Source organism: Centropristis striata, chromosome 19 (genome assembly GCF_030273125.1).
Source record: "Centropristis striata isolate RG_2023a ecotype Rhode Island chromosome 19, C.striata_1.0, whole genome shotgun sequence".
Classification (NCBI taxonomy): domain Eukaryota; kingdom Metazoa; phylum Chordata; class Actinopteri; order Perciformes; family Serranidae; genus Centropristis; species Centropristis striata.
The window spans coordinates 26,721,582-26,745,279 of NC_081535.1; the positions used below are offsets into that span (position 1 = coordinate 26,721,582).

The following is a 23,698-nucleotide window of genomic DNA, read 5'->3' on the forward strand; positions in this document are numbered from 1 at the left end:
CATCACTTGGGAACTGCTATTTAATGTACGTTAAATTCACCCATAGACACACAGTTTTCTGACATTTCACATATGCAAGATACTGATTTGATGATATGTGTCAAGAGGCTTATCCTGTAAACAATAAAACATGTTCAGATATGTTCAACTATCCGCTGTGTATTTGCTCGTAGTGTCTCAGGTCCAATCAATACCGGAGGCTCCGGGTAATTTAGGTCAGACCTAGAAGGGACGGGAAAGTCTGGCTCAGGGGCCTCGTTCGGGTCGTGGAAGAGACTTGTAGAGCAGAGGCTCAACACTTGTTTACAATATGTCTCAAACATTCATTTATTGATGTATATGTGAGACACGTAGAACAACTGTAAACAGCGTGAGCCAACTGAATGTCACTCCCCAACCCCATTAATTCTTCTCTGGCGCTGTTTGTTTGTTTTCTCTGTTTTTATGTCTCTTTTTGAATTCTCTTCCCCTCACTCTTTCTATCTTTGCTCTCTCATTTCTTTCTGCTTGTTGTTCCTCCTTCAGGTTCATTAGTATTGGTGTCACGGCGCGGCTGAAATAAGTCTGTCCACAGGCGTAATGAACGACGACAGGCGGGACGGACCTGTCAGGCAGCAGGCAGGGTTTATAGTGAAAGACAAACAGTTTAAAAAAAAAAAGGAAAATAAACACAAGCTCTGGTTTGACCTTGTGTGCAACCAAAATCCTGTATTCACCTCTGAGAATAACAAACACATGAATATAACTGCATTTAAATTCTATTTTAATGGTCGGATTCATTACTGTAATGGTTATTATTACCGAGGATTACTATTAGTGTTGAATGAGTCGTAATTAAAACAATTTGATATAATAATAATAATAGTAATAATAATAATTCAATATTAAAGCTATAAGTCTAAATTAATGGAAAAATTATTAATGGTATATTATATTAATAATATTCTATTTATTTAGAGATAGAATAGATTTGATCATACAAAATTATCATTATAATAATAGCAGCAGTTTCTTATTGTCAATAAATTAAATCAATTGTAAATAGAATTAAATCAATAATATTTAATATAACATTACAATATATATATATATATATTTTTTTTTTATATATAATTATTATCACTTGAAACCCACAACAATATAAGAAAAGAAAAAATACTAATAATATTCCCACACCATTTGAATGTTTCTTACTTCTGTGTGGTGTGCGATGTGTGTGTTACTGCTCCAGCGGGCACTTCTCCGTATGTAAATGTGCTGATGTGTATCTATAACCGATCAATACTCTGATGGTCAGATACTGAGACCGAACACAAACAAGGAAGTGGGCGCACATTCTGTTTGTTGTCCTTCCTGCTCCTGTCTCTGCTCACGGTGTTGTTGTTGTTTCTGTTATTTTGGTCTCAGTCTTTTGTCTGTGTGTGTGTGTGTGTGTGTGTGTGTGTGTGTGTGTGAAACAGCAGTTTTGGGCTCAACTGTGCGTGTGGATGGGTGATGTGGATCGATGGCTCTAATCCCGAGCAGATTAAAAGAGCATTAATACTGGCAACGATAACGTAAACGGTGCGGACCCAGATCTCCATTGATCTGCAGGAACCTGATCCAGACCAGTTCCTGGAAGAGATGGAGGCAGGAGGGGGAGAAGGGGAGAGAGGGGGGAGAAAGAGCTGACATTATACAACAGAGAGAGAGAGAGAGAGAGAGAGAGAGGGCAGCTGTATCTGAATGGCTCATGATGCATTGATGCAAATAAATAACTTGGTAATTGAAAGGTATCAGTAAGACTGTTGACATCAGACAATTCTGCAAAATGCTCAGTTTCTTCCTACAATATTAGCGTATTGGAACATTTAGTATGTTTTTTGTGTTTTATAAACTTGGTAGTAGGGCTGGGCTATATGTACCAAAAGTCGTATCCCGATATATTTAGGCGGAATATTGATATATACGATATATATATCGCAAAGTGAGAGCAAATGTTCAGTCAAAGTGAAAGCCAAATAAGACATGTCACAAGTAGTTTTATTGAAACCTTATATTTAAGTGAGCATAAATACTTTATAACAACATACCTTTAAGTCATACCTTTAAGTCAAAGCTCTATAAAACACACATTTAAATAAATAAAAATGTAAAATAAAAATAGCCTATGAAATTAAATAGGCCAATCTTTTTCTTAAATAGATATGTTTATATAAGAAAAGAATAACGAACATTACAAAAGAACTTAATACGACAAACCCTAGTAAGGGCAGCATGATATATAAAGCAACACAAATTGAACTATGTCGATATATGCAATATGGTCTAATTCGATATATCGCCCAGCCCTACTTGGTAGAGCTGTTTGGTTTATTTTCTTATGGTTTGGTGGTTAGCATGTTGTGTTTTCATGGCCACTGGACCAATTAGGTTATTCATGTGCCTCAATCAGTAAATTATATGTAAACAAGTCCCCTCTTAATTTTGTAGGTATCCACGATTCGTCCTTATTTAGTTAGTACCCAATAATTTCTGGCATTCACCAACATTTTCTCATTTTTACTCTTCTCCTACATGAGGGGACATTTTACAAGTGGTCGAGAACACTGACATCAGAAATCTGCCCACACAAGAATGCCTTTTAGTGCTGTAAATCAAAAAAAAATTTCCTTTTGAAATCAGAAAGGGTTCTAACAGTAGTTAAGTTACACAGATATGGTGCTGTATCACCATATGATTGTCCTCCAATGGGTTAGGGTTAAGGTTATCACAGAATTATGATATAATCACTCACCGGCCACTTAATTAGCTAGCAAGGTGTACCTAATAAAGTGGCTTTGTGCATACATTTGATTTATCTAGTGCTTTTAAAAGGACTCAAAGTCACTCAACATAACACATTGAAACAAATACAAAATACAGAAAACAAAACCAGAGATGAGAGTTTATGAGTTCAGGTTTGGCGGTGTGAGTCAGGTCTTGTATGTTATCTTGAAAAGGTGGTTTTGAGTACATTTGAAGGCGTGGAGTGAGTCTGAATTGTGGTGATGGTGGTCAGAATATCAGAATATCTGAGGTCGTGGGATGAGGAGTGACGTTGGCTGCCATCTTCTGACCACAGTACGTATGCAGCTTGGCTCACTGGATATTTTCTCTTTTTCTCTGTAAACAATAGAGATGGTTGTGTGTGAAAATCACATAAGATCAGCAGTTTGTGAAATACACAGACCAACAACCAGCCAGTTAAATTACCTTTCTTCTTCATTCTGATGCTTGTTTTGAACTTCAGCAGCTCGTCTTCAATGCATTGAGTTGCTGCCATGTGATTGGCTGATGAGATATTTGTGTTAACGAGCAGTTGCACAGGTGTACCTAATAAAGTGGCTGATGAGTGTATACTGACAGTATGGTATTGTGATAGTATGTTATTCATCAACTCCTTTCTCCCAGTTGCAGACCGTGCTGCGTGTCTTGCAAAGCAATGATTTATGGACCTGGATGGTGCAATATAGCTAATACAATAGCTGTCTCTGTTTGGGATTTTACAATATGAATTCGCATATTAGCCCTCTGGAGTCTCCAAAAGCTCCAAATCATGACTTCTTCATGACATCCAGACTAGAAATCAAAGCAGCGTGGAGCCCTACTGTAAATTTACCTCTAAAGTTCTGGCTGTAAACTCCATGAGGCCAGTTTGATGTTTGATGATGATATACCAAGTAAAACTGGAGACAAGCTCAAATATATTTTATATAAAATGATAGAACTTGATGTAATGTAATGTTTATTTGCAACCTTTGTTCACATTTGCAACATTTAAAATTCTTTACTGAGCATAATACTGTTTTGAAAGAAAAAAAAAAGATTCAAAATCACATTTTATGTTGGACTAAAGGACTAAAAAAGACACAAAATGACTAAAAAATGCACAAAATGACTAAATAAAGACACAAAATGACCACAAAAAGACACAAAAGGACTAAAAAAACGACACAAAATGACCAAAAAAGACAGAAGACACAAAATTACACAAAAAGACCAAGAAAGAAACAAAATGACCAAAAAGACACAAAATGGAAAGACAGAAAGACCAAAAAAAAAAACACACAGACGCGCAAAATGACATAGAAAGACACAGAATAACAAAAAAAGACACAACAGACACAAAGCGACCAAAAAAGACACAAAAAAGAATGACACAAAATGACTTACAAAGACACGAAAAGTGAAAAATGGACAAAATAGCCCAAGACTACAAGAAGAAAATGTGTGCTTATTTCCTCAGTGAGCAGCCTGCTGATGGTGGTGCTTCCATTGAAATCAATTGATTTCTCTGCAAAATGTTGTTTTAATGTTGTTGGGACCAGGCTTTTAGATTACCATGTGGAAACACTGTAATTATGTTTTACCTCAGACATGCTGAACCCATGTATACATGTTACACAACTGGATTCTTTTTTCTTTTTGGGATGATCGGACGGTGTCTTTACCTCATGTGCACATTTCTTTTGTGTCCAAATCAAACCAAAACATGGCCAAAATGTTCTTTTTCCCTCTTGCTCACCTCCTGCAGATTTGGCGGTAAAAGCATTAAAAGCAGCCAGTGTGATGTGTATCAGACAGATGGGTTTGAAGGGAATCCTCCTCTATTTGATTGTGCCACATAACTGGATTCATTAAGCTCAATCTGTCTGTTATTGGATTATGTTTCATATTGGATGGATGGCATCCAATTGTAGATATTACGGCCTTTAATGGAGACAGGTTTAGCTGAACAAAGCAGACGGAAACATGTGGGTGAAGAAAAAGAAGATAGGAATAAATAATTACAGAAAAGTAGAAAATCAAAGTAAAAAATAATAATAAAACTGGAAGAATGGTAAGGAAAAAACAACACTATATGGCCAGAAGTATACGGACACGTGTGCTCCAGAAACAGGATCAAGTGGTGTCAGTTGTCGCTGATCGTTTGGAGACAAACAGCGGTGAGCGGTCTGCCAGGATGTCCACATATAGCTGCCAAACCTTCTTTTGATCAATCACCGATAACAATGCAATCTATTGATCATAGAATATTATCTTTGTGCCTGTGTTTGCTCACTGTTGGAGCTGTGTGCTGTGAGACTGAGCGCAAAGGCTTCAGGCTGCCAAAAAACATCACTGATAAGAAAAGGTACTGAGAGGCCAGTTAACTCATCATCTATTACTCTGTCAGTGTGTGTGTGTGTGTGTGTGTGTGTGTGTGTGTGTGTGTGTGTGTGTGTGTGTGTTTGATGTCCAAACAGAGCTTCCCTCTGACTTATCCTCACTGTCAACATTCAGCAGGTTAAAGGTTAGTGAATGTTTTCTCTCAAAGTTTACGGGAAAACATTCACTTTTGACATCAAACTTTTATTATACTGTTATTTATTTGAACCAGAGCCCGACCGAACCGATACCATTTTTCGAGACGAAAAATTCACTAATTACCAATATGGCAGCCAATGTTTTTAATATTTGAGCTGGGATGAAATTTTACCTTTTGTATGTAGAAAATATGCACCAATAAGACTATAAAGAGGTACTTAGAGGGCATCTTTCTTTAACAAATAACTTTATTAAAGCACATTTAAGATCGTATTCATTATTATTCATTGTACATGAATGCATTACACTTTAACCATGTTCTGAGAACTAGTACACCTTCCGTTCTTTGTCCCTTTAGTACGCTTTGCAGATAGATGCAGATATTGTTTGGATTTGTTTAGTTTGAATTCAAGTTTAAGGCAACTAAATGTCATTTATGTTGTTTAATTCAAAAGGACATGTTGAAACATGCTATTTACATTCACATATACATGAGATACACTGTAAAATGGTTTGTAGAAATTAAAGTAAAACACTCTCAAATTGCATGAGAAATAGGACGTAAAATTAAAAATTGCATATCACAGTAATAGATACTTTTACTTACCGTAGATCAAGAAATAGTACAAAACTTTTTTTAAAACGGTAGAAAATTTTACTGTAAAAATATAAAATCTTCAATGAAAATGAATGGAGACAATATTGTCACAAGGACACAATTACCCTCAAAATAAAGGGACTTTTCAGTCTAAATTACAGTTTTTGCTTTTATTTACACCTATATTAACAGTAGAAAACCCACTCACTGTCATTTTTACGGTGAAGTTCTGGCAACCACAGCTGCCGGTATTTTACCGTAAATTAAACCGATTTTCTTTTTTACAGTGTATGTGAGGAAGTATTTGCCTGCTGTTAGTAATTTAGTATCAATATGAAATTGTGTTAACTGTAATAAATGTATTTTGAAGGCAGGCAGTAATCTGTTGAGTTGTGGTTAGATAAATGAGATTGATGTGAACATGAGATTTTACATGCAATGCCCCATTTGTCTACTATTCTGTATTCTTCTTTGTAATACTGCAGCTTATTGGAGAGTAAATGTTCTGCTTTCGGTCATTATATAAGCTTCTACTACATCACAGATATGTCTATTGGTATCGGTAATGACCGACCATGTGCTCACTGTCCATTCTTTTTTATACTTTGCTCAATTTTTTTCTTTTTCCCTTTTCTGATCCTGCCCCAGTATCAGCCATAACCACAAGTATAGGGTCAAAACTACTGACTAACTGTGACTCACTGCCAAACTTTGCTTGCTGGGAAAATGTAAAGGACAAAGTCACACAAAACACAGACTGTGTGTTTTGTGTGACTTTGTCCGGTTCACACAACAATTAAGAATAACTATATAGGAATAGCCAATCACTTCACTGATGGTCTTGTTAATTTTTATAGGGCATAGATGCATCAATGTTAAATTGAGAGTCATTCATAGCTAGTTAAAAAATATTTACGTATCCACATAGTTGCATGGTTGAAAAAAAAAAGACTTAAAAACAGAGCGCTGTGCCATCAGTCTGATTTATTAAACTTTGGAACTGATAAACACATACAAAATTCAAACATTTGAAAAAAAATCAATTTCAAACATTTTAGATGTTAATAATCCATGACTAAATTTATTGCAATATTGCAAATATTTATCATCACTAAAATGTAGTGATTCAAACTTATGTAGTAAAAACAGTGAGCATATAACCATTTAACACTATAACTGCTACGCTTCAACCACGACTCCATCTTTGAGTCTTCAAGTGATTGACAGGTGATGCCAGGTGGCATATGACAGGTATTTTCCTAAAATATTTATTAAATAATTATTTTTAAAGGATTTTTGCATGGATGCTACTTTTTAAATGTATATTTTAAAATCTCACATACCCCCTGCAGTGCCTTGCGTACCCCCATTTGAGGACCACTGTTCTAAATTCCCAACAATGGTTTGGGGAAATGCCATGTAAACACTATTTTTTTTCTAGAAGTCCCACAATGCAATCTGTTTACAACAATGGTTTATACTCTGTTGTGGAATTTAACATGTGCTTTTGGAAGGGGATAAATCTGAGGGGTCACAGGATGATAAAAGGAATAATAAAGTAAATAATATTTCTGTTGTACATAATGTACCTTATTACTGTTACCTGTTTTACCCTTTTTGAATTTTGGATAAAATTACATCTTTGGGCCTCTAAAACCCTAAGATGAAATTAAAGGAAGGGGAAAAAAAATCAATTTTCTGGTCACAATTCACATTCACACAAATTTATTTTTAGATTTCATAGCCTAAAAAGGCCAGGCACCACGGCTCCGAGGGCTTCATCAAGACATTTCCCAGTCCAGTTCATCGTTAGTCTAACTGACTGATGATCTGATGCCAATAGCATCAATTAACAGCAATTGTATTTTATTATTGTCATTTTTTTTGATTATAGTAAAAATGACAAATTGCTGAAGAGCAGAGGGAAAACTACAGAGAAGCAGAGCTGAATGAGACAAAATGGAAAGCAGGAGAAGAGAGAGAGACAGAGAGAGAGAGACAGAGAGAGAGAGAGAGAGAGGTGGATGACATCAAACTCCTCTGAGGCCATTTCCTCATCAGCTCAATGACATCACTGAGCCACCCGAAGCTCTGATTGGTCAGTCCGTTTCTCCTGGTAAACAACTGGAGATACATTACAGTGTGTGTGTGTGTGTGTGTGTGTGTGTGTGTGTGTGTGTGTGTGTGTGTGTGTGTGTGTGTGTGTGTTTGAGCGGTCAGAGAGACCTTTGTCCGGTGATGTCACCACAGACTGTGTGGACATACAGATTCTACACTGATAAAGCATCTCTGGACACACTCACTCTCTCACTCTTTGTTCCTCGGTACAATCAGTCAGAGAAACAGATCTATCCATTTCTGTCTCAATAGAAGTAGTGCAGTAGTAGTGCAGGAAGTTAACATCACTAGAAAACAGAAACCCTTAATGTTTTACTTTAAAACAGCCTTTAACCCTTAAAATTAGCACTATGATTGCATGACTATGGAGTCATTTTCTATGAGTCCACTGTCTGTTGTTACAGTAATAATGAAGTGGTCTAACCCCAAAGGTGACTAAATAGCATAATAGCATACAGAAACGTCTCTATATTAGCAACAATGGCAGACTACATTGTCTTTTCACGAATGTTGCTGCTGGCTTTGCGAGCTGACATTGGCATCCAAAAACGACTAGTACAACACATTTGTTGACTAAAGTGGTTCGTGGATCAATACCAGCAAAGAGTTGGTGCCGCTCTGGACCAGTTTCCTGGCAGAGAGCCGGTTCTTTGGCGAGGAACTGGTTCAAGATTAGGTACCGGCTACGAACCGGCCCTGGAACTGTCTTCGTTGAAAACCCATTGGTTCCTACTTAAGGTGTGAATCCAGTAATTTCTTAAAACGCCTGTGCACTGTATTTTTTTTTAACAAGTGTAAATGGTTAATGGACTGCACTTATATAGCGCTTTTATCCAAATCGCTTTACACTCCACACTATGCTCATTCACCCGTTCACACACACATTCATACTGGTGGCCGAGGCTACCAGGGCACACTGGTGCCACCTGCCACCAGTGGGAATTCATTCACACACCGATGAACGCAGCATCTGGAGCAATTTGGGGTTCAGTATCTTGCTCAAGGATACTTTAACACGTAGGCTGCTATGGTCGGGGATCGAACCACCAACATTCCGATCAGTAGGAGACCACTCTAACAACTGAGTCACACAATCAGGATGAAATTGTGCATTTGTTGGATCTATTTTCAGCTGTGGATTAATTTAGTGCTACTTTGGTGAACATTCAGGGCAGCAGGACGGTGTGTGTGCAATTAAGTTAAAACAAACTAGTGTGTGTTCATGGTAATGAAGGAACATGCACCCAGTGCAACAGTGTGGATCATTAATGTGTTTTTAACAGATTTGGACAATAACAGAGCTCTATGGCACAGAGGAAGAAGTATATTCAGCCGTTTCAATGTATTCATGCGATACACTGTCAGTCAGTCTGTGGGTTTGACTCTCATTGTGGAGAAATAAAAAGACTGAAGTGAGATGATTAGACTGAGAATTTTCTCTTATTTGACAGAACAGTTCTTGATTCAATTTAATTTTGTGGACACAATATGCAGTTAAACAGTTAAATCACAATACTCACCATATCGCAAAATGCTTAATATCACAATAATATTGTATCGTGACTCAAGCATCAGGATAAAATCATATCGTGGGGCCGATGCATTGATTCCCACCTCTACCGTAGAGTGCTGCTTTGACCTACGTGTTCAGCTATAATAATGTCTTCACCACATTAGTTTAGTATGTTGACATTTTTGCAGGTATTGGATTGTAACAGTTTGTCTTTAGGGGAACACGAACGAATTTCTTAAGAATCCATTGTTGAGATGTTTCACTTCAAAAATCAATGTGGACGTACACTTCAGTGCTGTCTTATTTCTCAGCTGATAGACTCACATTCATGCTCTCACTTATTCTGTGTGTGTTAGAGAGAGGGAGGAAGAGACAGAGAGAGTCTTTAGTCTGTTGTACCATTTCCGGTTATCGTCTCAACACGGAAGGAGGAATGCATCGTGGTGCATTAAGCACAACCACACACACACACACACATACACACACACATACAAGCTTATAGTGGAGTGCTGATTGCTACAATGCTGTGTGTCTCCGTATACATCTGTGTGTGTGTGTGTGTGTGTGTGTGTGTGTATGTGTGTGTGTGTGTATGTGAGTTTAAGTGCTGAGATATGATGCATCAAGTGTGTTTTCCAGGCTGCCACTCTGAACTCAAGCATCTCATGAAGTCTGCACATATTCCACAGAATAGGAAGAAGGAATATTGTCTTTCATCAAGTTATAGTCATTCCTTCAGATCATCAACAAGTCCCTCTCTGAATGCATGGGACAACATCTCACATAAACCTAAATATCTACTCATACCAGGGCTGCAACTAATGTTTATTTTCGTTTTCGGTTAATCTGTCGACTATTTAAACGATTAATCGATTCGTTGTTTGGTCAATAAAATGTATAAAAATATCAATCAGTGTTTCCCAAACCACAAGATGATGTCCTTAAATCTCTTGTTTTGTCCACAAACCAAAGAGATATTCAGTTTATTGTCATAAAGGAACAAAGAAACCAGAAATATTCACATTGAAGAAGCTGAAATCAGAGAAGTTGGACTTATTGTCTTTAAAAAACTGCTCAAAACAATTATTTGATTATCAAAATAGCTGACGATTAATTTAATAATCGATTATTGTTCGATTAATCGAATAATTGTTGCAGCTCTAACTGATACAGGTGTTTTTTTCTTGTTGATTCTACATGCTCTGTGGCAGCTGGTTTACCTGTGTTGAGAAGGAGATTGTTTCGACTAACTGACATAATATTATGTATACTCTCAACAAGTATGTTTATTAATCATATGAAATTTAAATGTTTCCAGTCCATTATATGTATATCTAGGTGTAGGATAACCATGTTGTGTGACAAGGTTATTATAGTTAATGAAAACTAACGAAATAACGAAAACTAGAATTGAAAAAACATTTTCATTAACTGAAATACAAATAAAAACGTGAGTTTTTAAAAAAACGATAACTAACTGAAACTGTATTTTGTGGTTACAAAACTAACTAAAATTATAGTGAAAATGTCTTTAGTTTTCGTCTTTGTCAACTTTTTTCATACATAATCCTTTTTGGTTGATATGAAATCTATTTCATCTATCTGGTTTTATGACTTAATAAACTTATTGGGGCTGAGATGGATCAGACAAAGGAAATAAAGGCAACATTTATTGTGACCTTATTGAATCTCACACCCAACAAATACCCCATTACAAAAAAACTAAAACTAACACTAAAACTAATAAAAACTAAACTTACACGAAGCATTTTCCCCAAAAAATAAAAACGAATTAAAACTAGCAAACTCACTCTAAAAAATAATTAAAACTAACTGAATTTGAAAACAAAAATTGACAACGAAATTAAAATTAAAACTAATGAAAAATCCAAAACTGTTATAACCTTGTTGTGTGAACCATAATTGAGGTCATGAGAGGGATCTTTTATTTATTTTTAAAACTGAAATTATGTGGAGACATTTTTCACCAGCTGTTCAGAGCCAGAGGCGGTATCTGCAGAATTAAATGGCAGTTAACAGTTGTGATTATTGAGGGGGAAAAGTCTCCGGTGTCACTATGACGACATCAAGCACATTAACAATGTAACCATGTCACAGCTGATAAATGATTTCATCAAAACATCGCCGAGCTCTGCCGGCTCATGACGGAGTGTCGAAGCGTCCAAATGTGGCGCCACACACGAGCAGCGAAGTGTACGTTGAAGGGCGACTTTACTACTTACCCTGCACTTATATGCCCTCTGTGTAATGGATACCAAGGCTTAAGTGGTAATGGTGCAATAAAAAAAAGATACAGAGAGAGAGAGAAGAAAGAGGAGAGACGTGGAGAGAGGAGAAAGAAGGAGGGAGGGAAGAGAGAGAGACAGAAAGGTAGGAGGGGCAGGAAGATGAAGGAGACACAGAGGCAAGGAGACAGGAAGGAAGAAGAGAGCAGCAGCAGAAGAAAGAGTGAGGGAGGAAGACGAGGGAGATAATGGAGACAAAGGAGAGATGATGAAAGCCAAAATGTGGAAGATGCAAAAGATATATGATAGAGAAAAGAGATGAGGGAAGAAAAAGCAATGATGAAAGACAAAGGGAAAGGCAAGACAGCAATAAATGACACAGAAAGAAAGTCAGAGAGAGACATAAGAGACGGCGGATGAAGAGAGAGACAGCCCTTTGTGCTACAAATCCTTTTTTCTTACAGAATGAAGCCAGTCTGAGTCTGACAGACAGACATATGGAGTTTATATTCAGCTGTATTGATCTCCAAACTCTCTTTCCCTCTTCTTTTAATCTGTCGTTGTGGTCCCTTGTTTCTTCTCAGGCTCTGTCTCTTCGTCTCCACCTCTCACATTTACCTCTGTCTATGTTCCCATGTTGGCTGTTCAATTATATATGTAAACGTTTTCTTGGGCTTTATGATAAGTGAGTGATTGGTTATTAGTACGCTCGACTTGGTGACAGCTGACAGAGGTTTAGACTGTTGGCTTCACATCATTTTTCTTAGATTTTTTAGGAGGAAAAAAACTAATTAGTCTAACAAGTCTCCTTCCAACAAGATTTGTGTTTTGCGGCCCACAGCACAGCGGAACGTTCTAAAGATAGAACGTGCATCGTTATACATACCAAGGTTATAATAGTTTGGGATTTTTCATTAGTTTTAGTTTTCATTTCTTTTTTTCAATTTTTGTTAGTTTTAATTAGTTTTTAGAGTGAGTTTGCTAGTTTTAATTAGTTTTTATTTTTGGGAAAATGCTTGGTTTTAGTTAAGTTTTTATTAGTTTTAGTGTTAGTTTTAGTTTTTTTGTAATGGGGTATTTGTTGGGTGCCAGATTTAATAAGGTCACAATAAATGTTGGCTTTATTTCCTTTGTCTGATCCATCTTAGCCCCAATAATTTTATTAAGTCATAAAACCAGATAGATTAAATATATTTCATATAAATAATAAATAAATATAAAGGTTTACATATGAAAAAAATTGACAAAGACGAAAACTAAGGACATTAGAATTTACTATAATTTTTGTTAGTTTTGTAACAACAAATACAGTTTCAGTTGGTCATTTTTTTTAAAAAAAAAACCTAATTTTTACTTTTATTTCAGTTAACGAAAATGTTTTTTCAATTCTAGTTTTCGTTATTTTGTTTTGTTGTTATTTTGTTTTCGTCTAGTAATTATAATAACCTTGATACATACAGGTATGGTTCGCGGTTGTAAAAAGGCTGTTTTGGTGAATTTAGGCTGCAAAACCACTGACCTAGGTTTAGGGCAAAAACCGTCCTGATAAGGTGTTATAAAAGACAGTTTAAACAGTAAATAAATGTACATAAATGCTGGAAGGGAAGTTGTTATGAGGGTGACGTGAGCCACTGAAGTTACGTAAAAAGTTATTTAATTTGTTTTCACACGGGACACAAACCCCGTTCTCCTGGGTGAAAGTCCGCCATTTGTGTCTTTGGAGCACAGTTTTATCACACACATCAGGTCTCTGGTAGATTTTAATGGTAAACTGCAGGAAGCTAACATTAACGTTAGCATATAGTTCAATAATAGCTGTCAATTCTTACTGGAACTCCGTGTGTCAACAGTTTATCAATGGGACGTCTATATTCACGAGCAACATTTTACATTGTGTTGCTTTTTTGTGAGTCCCTCCTCCATTTCCATTACATATTGCATTGTGGGAAATGGTGTCCATCAGTAACAGGAGACATGCATGACACTGAGGCCGTCAGACTGTGATTTATCTTTGTGGTGAGGATGAAATCAGTGTCTAATGACTCTGCTGAGCTCTTTCTCCTCTCTGTCTGTCTGTAAAATGAAACCAACACTTGCTGGCTCACTCACTTCCTCTCTTTTAACTTTTACTGGTAATAACCTTTAATTCTTTATCACAGTTGATTATAATATGCAACACACAATGCTCTACATAAAATTTAATTATTAAAGAAATCCAATAAGCAATCTAACAGCATATTTACAATTAAACAATGATTCATTTCAATATTTTAAACATACTCAGGAGATGCTATGTTAAAAGTATGTGTCTTAATATTTAATATGTGTCTACCATATTTGTTTTGTGATATTTATTAATTAAATTATTTATTTTTAGTTGTGAGAAATTAATCCATAGAGTTAAATCACAAGTTATTACAATGCAGTTGTTGATGGGTGTCATTTGGACATAGATATGCAGCTGCGTATCGTCAGCGTAGCGATTGATTGGGTTTTCTAAAAACCGTGCGCCACTGAAAATAATCGGACCAAGGATAGAGCCCTGAGGGACGCCAAATATTAAATCTGTTTTATTAAGGAGTGGTGTCCTATGGCCTCTATAAAATATCAACAAATGATACTGTGACCAAAGCATGTGGCAAGGAGAATATCAAACTGTGTATTTTAATCCGCTTCAACTAAAGTAAACTTCAAAGTTTGACATTTTGGACAAGCATTCTTGTTCTCTTTATGTTTCCTTTCCTCCTGTCCTCCATCTTTTTCTCTGGTCTGTATCACTGTTCTCCTTCTGTCTCCTAACATCTTGTTCATTTCTATTCTTGTCATCATCTTCCCTTTCTCTTCTGCTATCCATCTTTTCCTCTTCTCCTTTCTCCATATTCACTGGAAATAGCAGCTTCAATAAAATATCACCTTGATGTTTCTATTGACGTTTAGCAGCCCTTGACTCATAAAACCTATGTATAATACACTGATGTATTGGCTGTGAGTGTTACCACCTCTTGAGGCTCTCAACCCCCATCAAGTGAATAAAGAAAAGGCTTTAAAGTGGAATAATGCATCTCAGGCCTGACCTGTTGGTCACCAGTGGGGGTGCGCAGCTGATGTGTTTGTAAATGTAAATATTATGTGCCACAGAAGTTGCAAACAGCTGTGTTCACTTCTGTTTCTGATTTAAAAGGGATAATTTCACAACCCTGATTCAACACACGTTAACCACATCTCAGATTTTGTTCCCAATTTCTGGTGTTACTCTTGCGAATAGCCAAATGCTGCATCAATGTCATGTCATAGTTACTTAGTTAATTTGTTTTACGTACAGAACAACAGTTGCTGGCAGGGTTTATGATCTCCTGTTCGCTAGCTTATTAGCCTTAACATTTCCTCAGCCCGTTGGTTGAAAAGTCTCTGATATTGTGCTAAAAGTCAAAGAAACAGCAGCGCACTGTTTAAAAACAGCATTGTTCTTGAAACTAATAAGTACTAAGAAAGGGATGCACTAGTTTTAAAAGGGGCTTTCATTTTATGTAACCTGCAACCAACCCCACCGACCAGCATTCTGGTTTGCATTTGTGGTTCATTTGTAGTCACAGTAGTATTGACAAATCACATTTCAGTGGACTTTGATTGTCTGCAAGTAAACAGTCAGTGTGGAGAGCAAAAGAGGCTGAATGTATTGGTTGGAATACAATCATAGAACTCATTGGCTTTTGCCTGATGAGGTTTCTTTTAAATAGTTATAGCTAACTTAGCTAACTTGTGAAACAATCCGGTCGTAGACATTGTCTCTCAACTACATTCTCATGTCTCAAGTCGCTAATCAAACTGCAAACAATGATCTGTAATCCGGATATTAGCTGGCAACACAGGAATCCCAGAAGTTCTGGTCCTCGTCCGACCACTAGCTGAAAGGTTCTAGTATTGCTCTTACAGTGGAGTGTCTTATAGTGAAGTGCCAATGAAGCCTCATGAACCATTTTCTTTATTTTCTGAGCCCACTAGATGGAATACTTGCTTTAAATTAAAAGGCAGAAGGGAAGGTGATGTGTGCGTTTAGACCTTTGTTGAACAGATATCAGCATCTAGTGGGCTGAGAAAATAAAGAAAATGGTTCATGAGGCTTCATTGGCACATCACTAGGAGAAAGCCAAAGTCTGGCAGGCTTGCTGAGCTTGGTTGCGGTTGCTAAACTATGATTGGTCAACTGTGGTTGTGGTTTAGCTAACAGTCGATGGCCACAGGGAAAGCTGATCACTAAACCAAAATTTAATGGATGTAATGTTATGTTATCAATGCATATTATTTTTAGTTGTCTGGCAATGTGAATATTTTTGCAAGTTGTAAACGCAGGAATCTCCTCTGTCTCTGCCATATCTACATACCATATGATACAACGTTTAAAAAAAAACGCCAGATGGGATACTCTGTGGGCGGGGCTTACGGTTGTGACATCATCAAGCTGTGTCTTTTAACTTTCAAGCTGAACTGAATATACTGAGTCAGTGTTTCTGACCAAATCTGTAGCATTTTTGCATGTGTGTTAAAAGTTTACTGACAATTATGATAATGATGATGAAAATTGTTTTGAATGACAGAGAAGTAATGATAGGTGGATGATTAGGATAATGATCAGTATGATTATCATAATGATGATCACAGTTGCAGGCAGAAGATGACATCACTGTGATGAGCTGAGCATGACTTTGATGTGACTGATTGTGATGGTGATAAGGATTATGTTGGATTATCAATAATTAATAAGAATAAGGCTTGAGATTGGTTCACATATCAACACCTCTAAAGCATACTAATTCAAACAGTATAATTAACAGTTTATCATGTTGGTGCACAAAGTTCTTCTTGGCATTATCTCCAGCTACAGGACTCAGTTGGATTTGTTCTCTACACAAGCTGTGGTTCCATTAAAGTCGAAGCAAATTTTGAAGTGAAATTTTGAAACATCGCATTTAAGAAAATGTAAATTTGGGATCTTTCCATCAACTGGTTTAGAGCAGATAAACAAAGCTGCATGAATCAGAAGATGGCAGTGTAATGTATTGCTGTAGGCTAATCCGTCAGTAAACAGTAGAAGAAGTAAAGATTTCACGCAAGAGAAACAACAACAACAAAAAATAGGATGCTTATCGGACAATTTTGGCCACCCATGAGAGAAAATATGTCTTAAGATATTTGATTCAATCAGACAACAATTGTTCTATCATGTCAGCTCGTCTTGACCGAGTTAAATGTTCGCTAGTCATAACATTTAAATGCCCCAATACTCTCAAAATTGGACGTATTATAGTTTGTTGATACATGTAGTAGGGTGGCTTTTCCGGAAATTACAAAACAAAACATATTTTGAAATTTGAGAAAAATGTATACTATAGCATGCCGAAATTTTTCGTGAAAGTCATAAAAATTTTAAATGCTCGAATCTCTCAAAATGGTCTTATTATACTCTGCTGATACATGTAGTAGTAGAGTTTTTTCAAATAATTACAGAAAAACACCATCATTTGAGATTCCAAATTTAAAAAAAAATGGCAAAATACTTTCATTCTTTTGTTTGTCCAAAAATGCCTAGAAGTTATTTGAAATAGCTTGATGGTCATAGTTATAGTATTACACTTTCATAACTATTATAAAATCCAAAAGTTACAGCTCAGTGTGATAGGAGACTGACTAAAAGACAGAAGGTTGTTGGTTCCAGTCTTGTGACGGATGGTCAGTTTTAGGGTCTAACACCACAATAAAGAAGTCAAACACGACCAAAAACAGTTGTGTGTCAGAGGAGATAGCTCAGGGAGATTGAAGACTGGAGGTTGTTGGTTTGAATCTTATGAATTTTGAGTCTTGAAAAAATTCATTTCATACTGTCTCATTAAAAAGTAATTTAATGTACTTACTACGGCTGGGCGATATATCGATATAAAAAACATATCGACATATTGTTAAATGTGATATGGAATCAGACCATATCGCATATGTCGATATAGTTCAATTTTTTCCCTTTCTTTATATATAAATGCTGCCCTTACTAGGGTTTGTCATATTTAGTTCTTTTGTAATGTTCGTTATTCTTTTCTCATATAAATATATTCATTTCAGAAAAAGATTGGCCTATTTTATTTCATTGGCTATTTTTTTATTTTTATTTAAATGTGCACTTTATGGAGCTTTGATTTAAAAACAAAAAAAAGTACTCCTGTTATACATTATTTATGTTGACACCAATAAACGGTTTCATCAAAAGTTCTTGTGACATGTCATATTTGACTTTGACTAAACATTTGCTCTCACTTTGCAATAAAAATATCAGGATATATATTGTATCTTTTGGTCCATATCGCCCAGCCCTAATACTTACATATAGATACTTATACTTATAGAGCCTTTATTCATCCACATGGAGAAATTCAGAAAAAACTAAATGATGTCACAATGGTTGTGCTTTTAGATTGAATAATCCTATGATTGTAGTTGTAATCATTGTATAATCAGAGAGATGAGGCAGGCTGTAACAGCTGACTCACACGGGGAGAAAAAAGACAGAAGGTGAGAGATTCTGCTGATCTCGTTTGCAGTTAGAGACGCATTTAGCAACACACTGATGTCTCTGAGGGAGCTGATGAAAGACAGAAGAACCCAGCTTTATTGATCCTATTGACTCAACCCTTACCTTTAAAGAACAGCCGCCCCTCCCCCGTCCTTCCTCTCACCCCTCCTCAAACCGGTAAACTCCTTTTGAATAATATAATTGCGTATTTGATCCTCACTGTAACCTCGACCAGAGGGAAAAAAGCCTGATTGAATCACTCGAGCGTGCTCCGTCTCCATTGACGGCACACTGCGTTTGTGTGTGTGTGGGTGGGTGATTTTGATTGCTCCTTTTTTACACGTAAATGTGTCTGCACTTTTTTTTCCTTTAAAGTCTGAGGTAAACTGCTGCTGAGCTGCTTTTCATCCAGCTACAGTAAGCAGAACGGGAAGGACAGACTGAGGGAAGGGTGCATTAGAAATATAGTTACAGAATTTCAGTATTTATTTATTATTTATTTGTTGATCTGCATTTAATAGTTTTGTTTGTGGAGGGTTTTTTTCTGCTTGCAATGCAGCATAATAGTTTAAAAAGATGACACAACAGTAATTAAACCTGTACTGCCTCCTTATTAAAATCTTCATACATGTCTATTGAATGTCTGATATTATGAGTATACAGCAAAATTGTTTACATCCAGTTTTCAAACTAATTTTATTAATCCCATTTTATTAATCCCAATTTAATGTCTTGGCAGATATTATAAGATCGATTCGAGCGCTATCTAAATCTATCAAATATATATTATATTATATATGTAAATATATATATACAATATTTATCTCTGAGATATAGTGAAGTAGGAGTATAAAGTAGCAGAATATGGGAATACCGAAGTACAAGTACCTTCAAATTTCACTTGTGAAAAGGTACGAAAGACACAGAAACACACAGATGAAGCCAGCAATGTTACCTATGCCATGTCTGTATATTATTATTCTTATCATATCACTACGTGAGCACTGATTTGGTCATTTTGAGATCAAATTATAATGCAGACATCATAATTAACACTCAGATCTATCTTAGACCGTCAGTTGTGTTTAATATGCATGCATGAAATATGCATGGAAATAATACTGAAAATAAAAACCTGTATACTCTTTTCTGTCAGGTGGAAGTACCTCCAGTTACTCACAGCTACCAGAGCTTCATGGTGATCAACACAAGCCCAGTCAGCAAATGCCAGGTGCAGAACAAACACACATGACAGTCATCAACAGTTCAGCTGCATTAAAACACAGTCACATGTTTTATCACAGAGGTTAGCCAGGAAATAGTCGGCTCCAACATTTCTAGTTTAGACTTAGACAAAAATAAAAAAATAAAAACTCAAGTCGATGTTATCAATGTGAACACAATATTTCCCATTTAGAGATGCATTTAGCATTTATTATTAATGATAAGTGATTAGAATAATACAGAACTCTAAAACAGAATTCCAAAAATTTGAATATTTTATTTTTTTATACTGTTCATCTGAAAGACCAGGCAAATTCTTATTTTTTCCTATTTATTGTAATTTTATTTCCCCTATTTATTCTAATTCCCCCCCCCCCCCCCCGCCATTTATTGTCATTTTCCCCCCATTTATTGTCATGTATGTACCAAAGCACGCGTGAACGAACACACACACACACACACACACACACACACACACTCATGTACTTTTATCTTTGTGAGGGCCCTCATTGGAACAGTGAATTCCCTTGCAAGGTCATAATAGTTTTGAATTTTTCATTAGTTTTAGTTTTAATTTCGTTGTGAATTTTTGTTTTCAAATTCAGTTAGTTTTAGTTCGTTTTTAGAGTGAGTTTGCTAGTTTTAGTTTAGTATTTCTATTTTGAAATGCCTTAGTTTGAGTTTAGTTTTTATTAGTTTTAGTTTTTTGTAATGGGGTATTTGTTGGGTGGGAGATTAAAAGAGGTCACAGTAAATTTTACCTTTATTTCCTTTGTCTGATCCATCTTCATTATGTATGAAGTTGAAAGATGAAAACGAAAAGACATTTTCACTATAACTTTAGTTAGTTTTGTAACCACACAATACAGTTTCAGTTATCGTTTTTTATTTTTTAAACTGTCATATTTATTGTTATTTTAGTTAACGAAAATGTTTTTTCAATTCTAGGTTTCGTTATTTGGTTTTGTTTTAACCTTTAACCTTGTTCCCTAGCCCCTTACCCTTCACCATCACAACTAAATGCCCAACCCTAACCCTAACATAAACCTAATTGTTACCTTTACCCTTAAAACAAAGTCTGAAATCAGCCTTTAAAGAAGTGTCCTCACTTTGCAAAAATGTCCTCACTCTGTTGGTTAAAAACATATTCTGGTCCTCACTATGTAGGAAGTACAAGAACACACACACACACACACACACACACACACACACACACACACCTACGCACACTGAACATATGTTTAAACCCAGTGTGTTTGTGGCTCCTCATATTCAGAGATCAATAGTACCACCTGTCAGTGACACACTGTATTACAGCTCCTGACAGTGTGGAGGATTAACATGAATTCTTTATAACATTCACCTCCTCGCCCAGGGAGCAGAAGAAGAAGAATCACAGCCTGATATGATGAACAGCAGGGACACTGGGACAGTAACATTTGAGTCATTCCATTCAGCAACTTTACACAATGATATTAAGAACAATACAGATTCAAATCATGCAGATACACTGTACTCCAACACTAAATATATTGGATCTTTACTCCTACTGTGTTTTTGGCTTTAAAAATTCACAAACTGCCATCAAAACCTAATTTTAGATCCCAGTGGAGATCCCATTGTCTCCAAAGATACCAAATATATCAGGCTGAATATTTGTGTCTAAAATAATGTACATTAAGAGATGTATAATATTTCCATTTGATGAAATGATGAGGCCATAAAAAATATATAGAGTCTGTGGTTTGAATGTTTCACTCACTCATATATGTGCATTGATCAGAAGGCTCTAAAGCTGCTCCACCATCTATCACGAGACAAACAGAGAGCAGCAGAGAGACAAAAAGCTGCAATCTTTCATTTGCATCTGTCATCAGGTCGCTAAGAGCTGTGTGAGGGAGGAGGGGTGTGTGTGTGTGTGTGTGTGTGTGTGTATGCAGCGAGGATTGTTTCATTTCATGTAATGGTTTTTGATACTGAATTGAGTTCTTCAGTACTGATCAGCCAGGCTCTGACTCACGTTACTCTTGAATATGTTCATAATCCTGCAGACAAACAACAAACACACCCAAATGAAAATATAACTTGATTGGTAGAGGGAAGAACTAAACACCAGTGTTGTCATGTAACTACGTCAATTTACTCAAGTACTGTACAATTTTGAGGTACTTGTACTCTACTTGAGTATTTCCATTTTATGTTACTTTATACTTCTACTTCACTACATTTAGCTGACAGTTTTAGTTACTTTCCAGGTCGAGAGTTAACATAAAACCATAATCAATTTAAAGTGATTCGATATTTTGTTTTTTTAACTAAACTTCGTAACACTATATTAAGTTTTCTAAATTTGCCCTACCTTGAGAAATTGCAAACACTTCTTATATAAATTCATCAATCATAATAATCAAATACTATATTTGGAATATACAAAACAGTCTGAGTGGGTCCATTCTCCATAACGAGTACTTTTAATTTTGATACTTTAAGTACATGTTGATGCTGATACTTTTGTACCTTTACAAATGCAGGACATTTACGTGTAGTGGAGTAATTCTGCAGTGTCGTATTAGTACTTTTACAGAAGTGATGAAGGGATCTGAATACTTCCTCTTCCACTGCTAAACACTGATAATTAAACTTCACTTCAAACTTTGACATTGTATTTTACTTGTCATATGATTCTATTGTGTCCTAATCTGTTAAATACCTGGGCTGCATTGGTAAAATTTGGAAAAGGCATAGTGGAAGATTCAGACAGATAGACAGACAGGCAGACAGACAGACAGCAGCAAAGCAAATATCAGATGTACACAGGAACATGAACTTATGTCAACAAGACCTTCGGTTTGTGTTTCATATGAGACACGCTGCTAAATCCTCCTCCAGTTCAAATAATACAAACAACACTAACAGTTCTTTTCTGTCTTTTCTTCCCATCACCCCACCTCCTCTTCCATTGTCTTCTCTACTCTCCTTCCCCTCACCCCTCCCTGCTCGCAGCCTGCAAACGGAAGGAGCAGGACACGGCGAAGGACCGCAACAACACGCCAAAGAAGTCGCGGCTGGTCTTCACCGACCTGCAGCGGCGCACCTTGCTGGCCATCTTCAAGGAGAACAAGCGACCGTCCAAGGAGATGCAGCTCACCATCTCGCAGCAGCTGGGCCTCGAACTCACCACCGTCAGCAACTTCTTCATGAACGCCCGCCGCCGGAGCCTGGACAAATGGACAGACGACGGAGCCAGCCCCGGCGCCCAATCTTCGGCGTCCAGCACTTGTACCAAAGCGTGATAGTAGATGGCGAGGAGGGGGAGGGGAGGGAAGGGAAGGGACAGGGAGGGGTTGAGGGTGGGGAGGGGTGGAGGGGTTGAGGGCGCGGGTCGAGGTTTCGTCCGGTCGAACGGACGAGGAAAACCAAACTTTTTACATTTTTTGTTTTTGTTTGTCTGTCTTGCTTTTGTCGAGGGTGACAAACTGAGAGAGGGGCTGCTCACTGCGACGAATTGTTTGTAGCCTAACCGCCTTTTTGCAAATCCATCATGAATCCATAAAGAAGCTGAAGGGTAAACTATCCTATAAAACATAGAAACCTCACTGGGGAAGATAACGTTCACTGCTGATGGCTCCTATAGGACAATAAGCTGACACACTAGCCCAAATACCAAAGACTAGAAGACAACGTATGTCTTCTAATATGCAATATTGAAGCTAGGAACCGACCAACCAAACACGAAACCAATGAAAGCTTTATGACTGCAGAATGTGTGAGAAGCTCTGGGAGTTTTGTGGTATTTTAACCTTCAAGTGTCCCAAAGATGGCAATCATTTTGGGGGCAGAGTTGAAGACTTTTCACAAGTCGGGTTTCAACATTGCACAGTCAAATTTAAAAAGCTGTCATAGCTGAATTGTTACTCAAGACAAAAGGTGGTCAGTTTGTTAAACTGAGGGTGGAGTTGGACCATAGATTATATCTATTTTTTTTTACCAAACCAAAGATGTATGACGAGGCATTTCTCAGTCATAAGAAACCATACGATGATAAGGCCCACTTACTAGCTTGGTGTGCGTGGTATGCTCATGGGAAAAGCTAGTGGACCATACGTTAAACA

At 36.8% G+C, this 23,698-nt stretch overlaps 1 protein-coding gene across 2 annotated transcripts in view; it reads left to right on the forward strand.

Annotated features, from left to right (window-relative positions):
* Positions 1-22,884, forward strand: part of onecut2 (one cut homeobox 2) — a 41,560-nt gene extending 18,676 nt beyond the window's left edge. The window contains exons 2-3 of one of the 2 annotated variants that reach the window (XM_059357923.1): positions 19,519-19,593; positions 22,590-22,884. In XM_059357923.1, coding sequence (XP_059213906.1) covers positions 19,519-19,593; positions 22,590-22,879 — 365 coding nt within the window. In that variant the 3' untranslated portion in view covers positions 22,880-22,884. The remainder of the gene's footprint in view (positions 1-19,518; positions 19,594-22,589) is intronic. The other variant, XM_059357924.1, reaches the window with a different exon arrangement.
* The last annotated feature ends 814 nt before the right edge of the window (positions 22,885-23,698 follow it).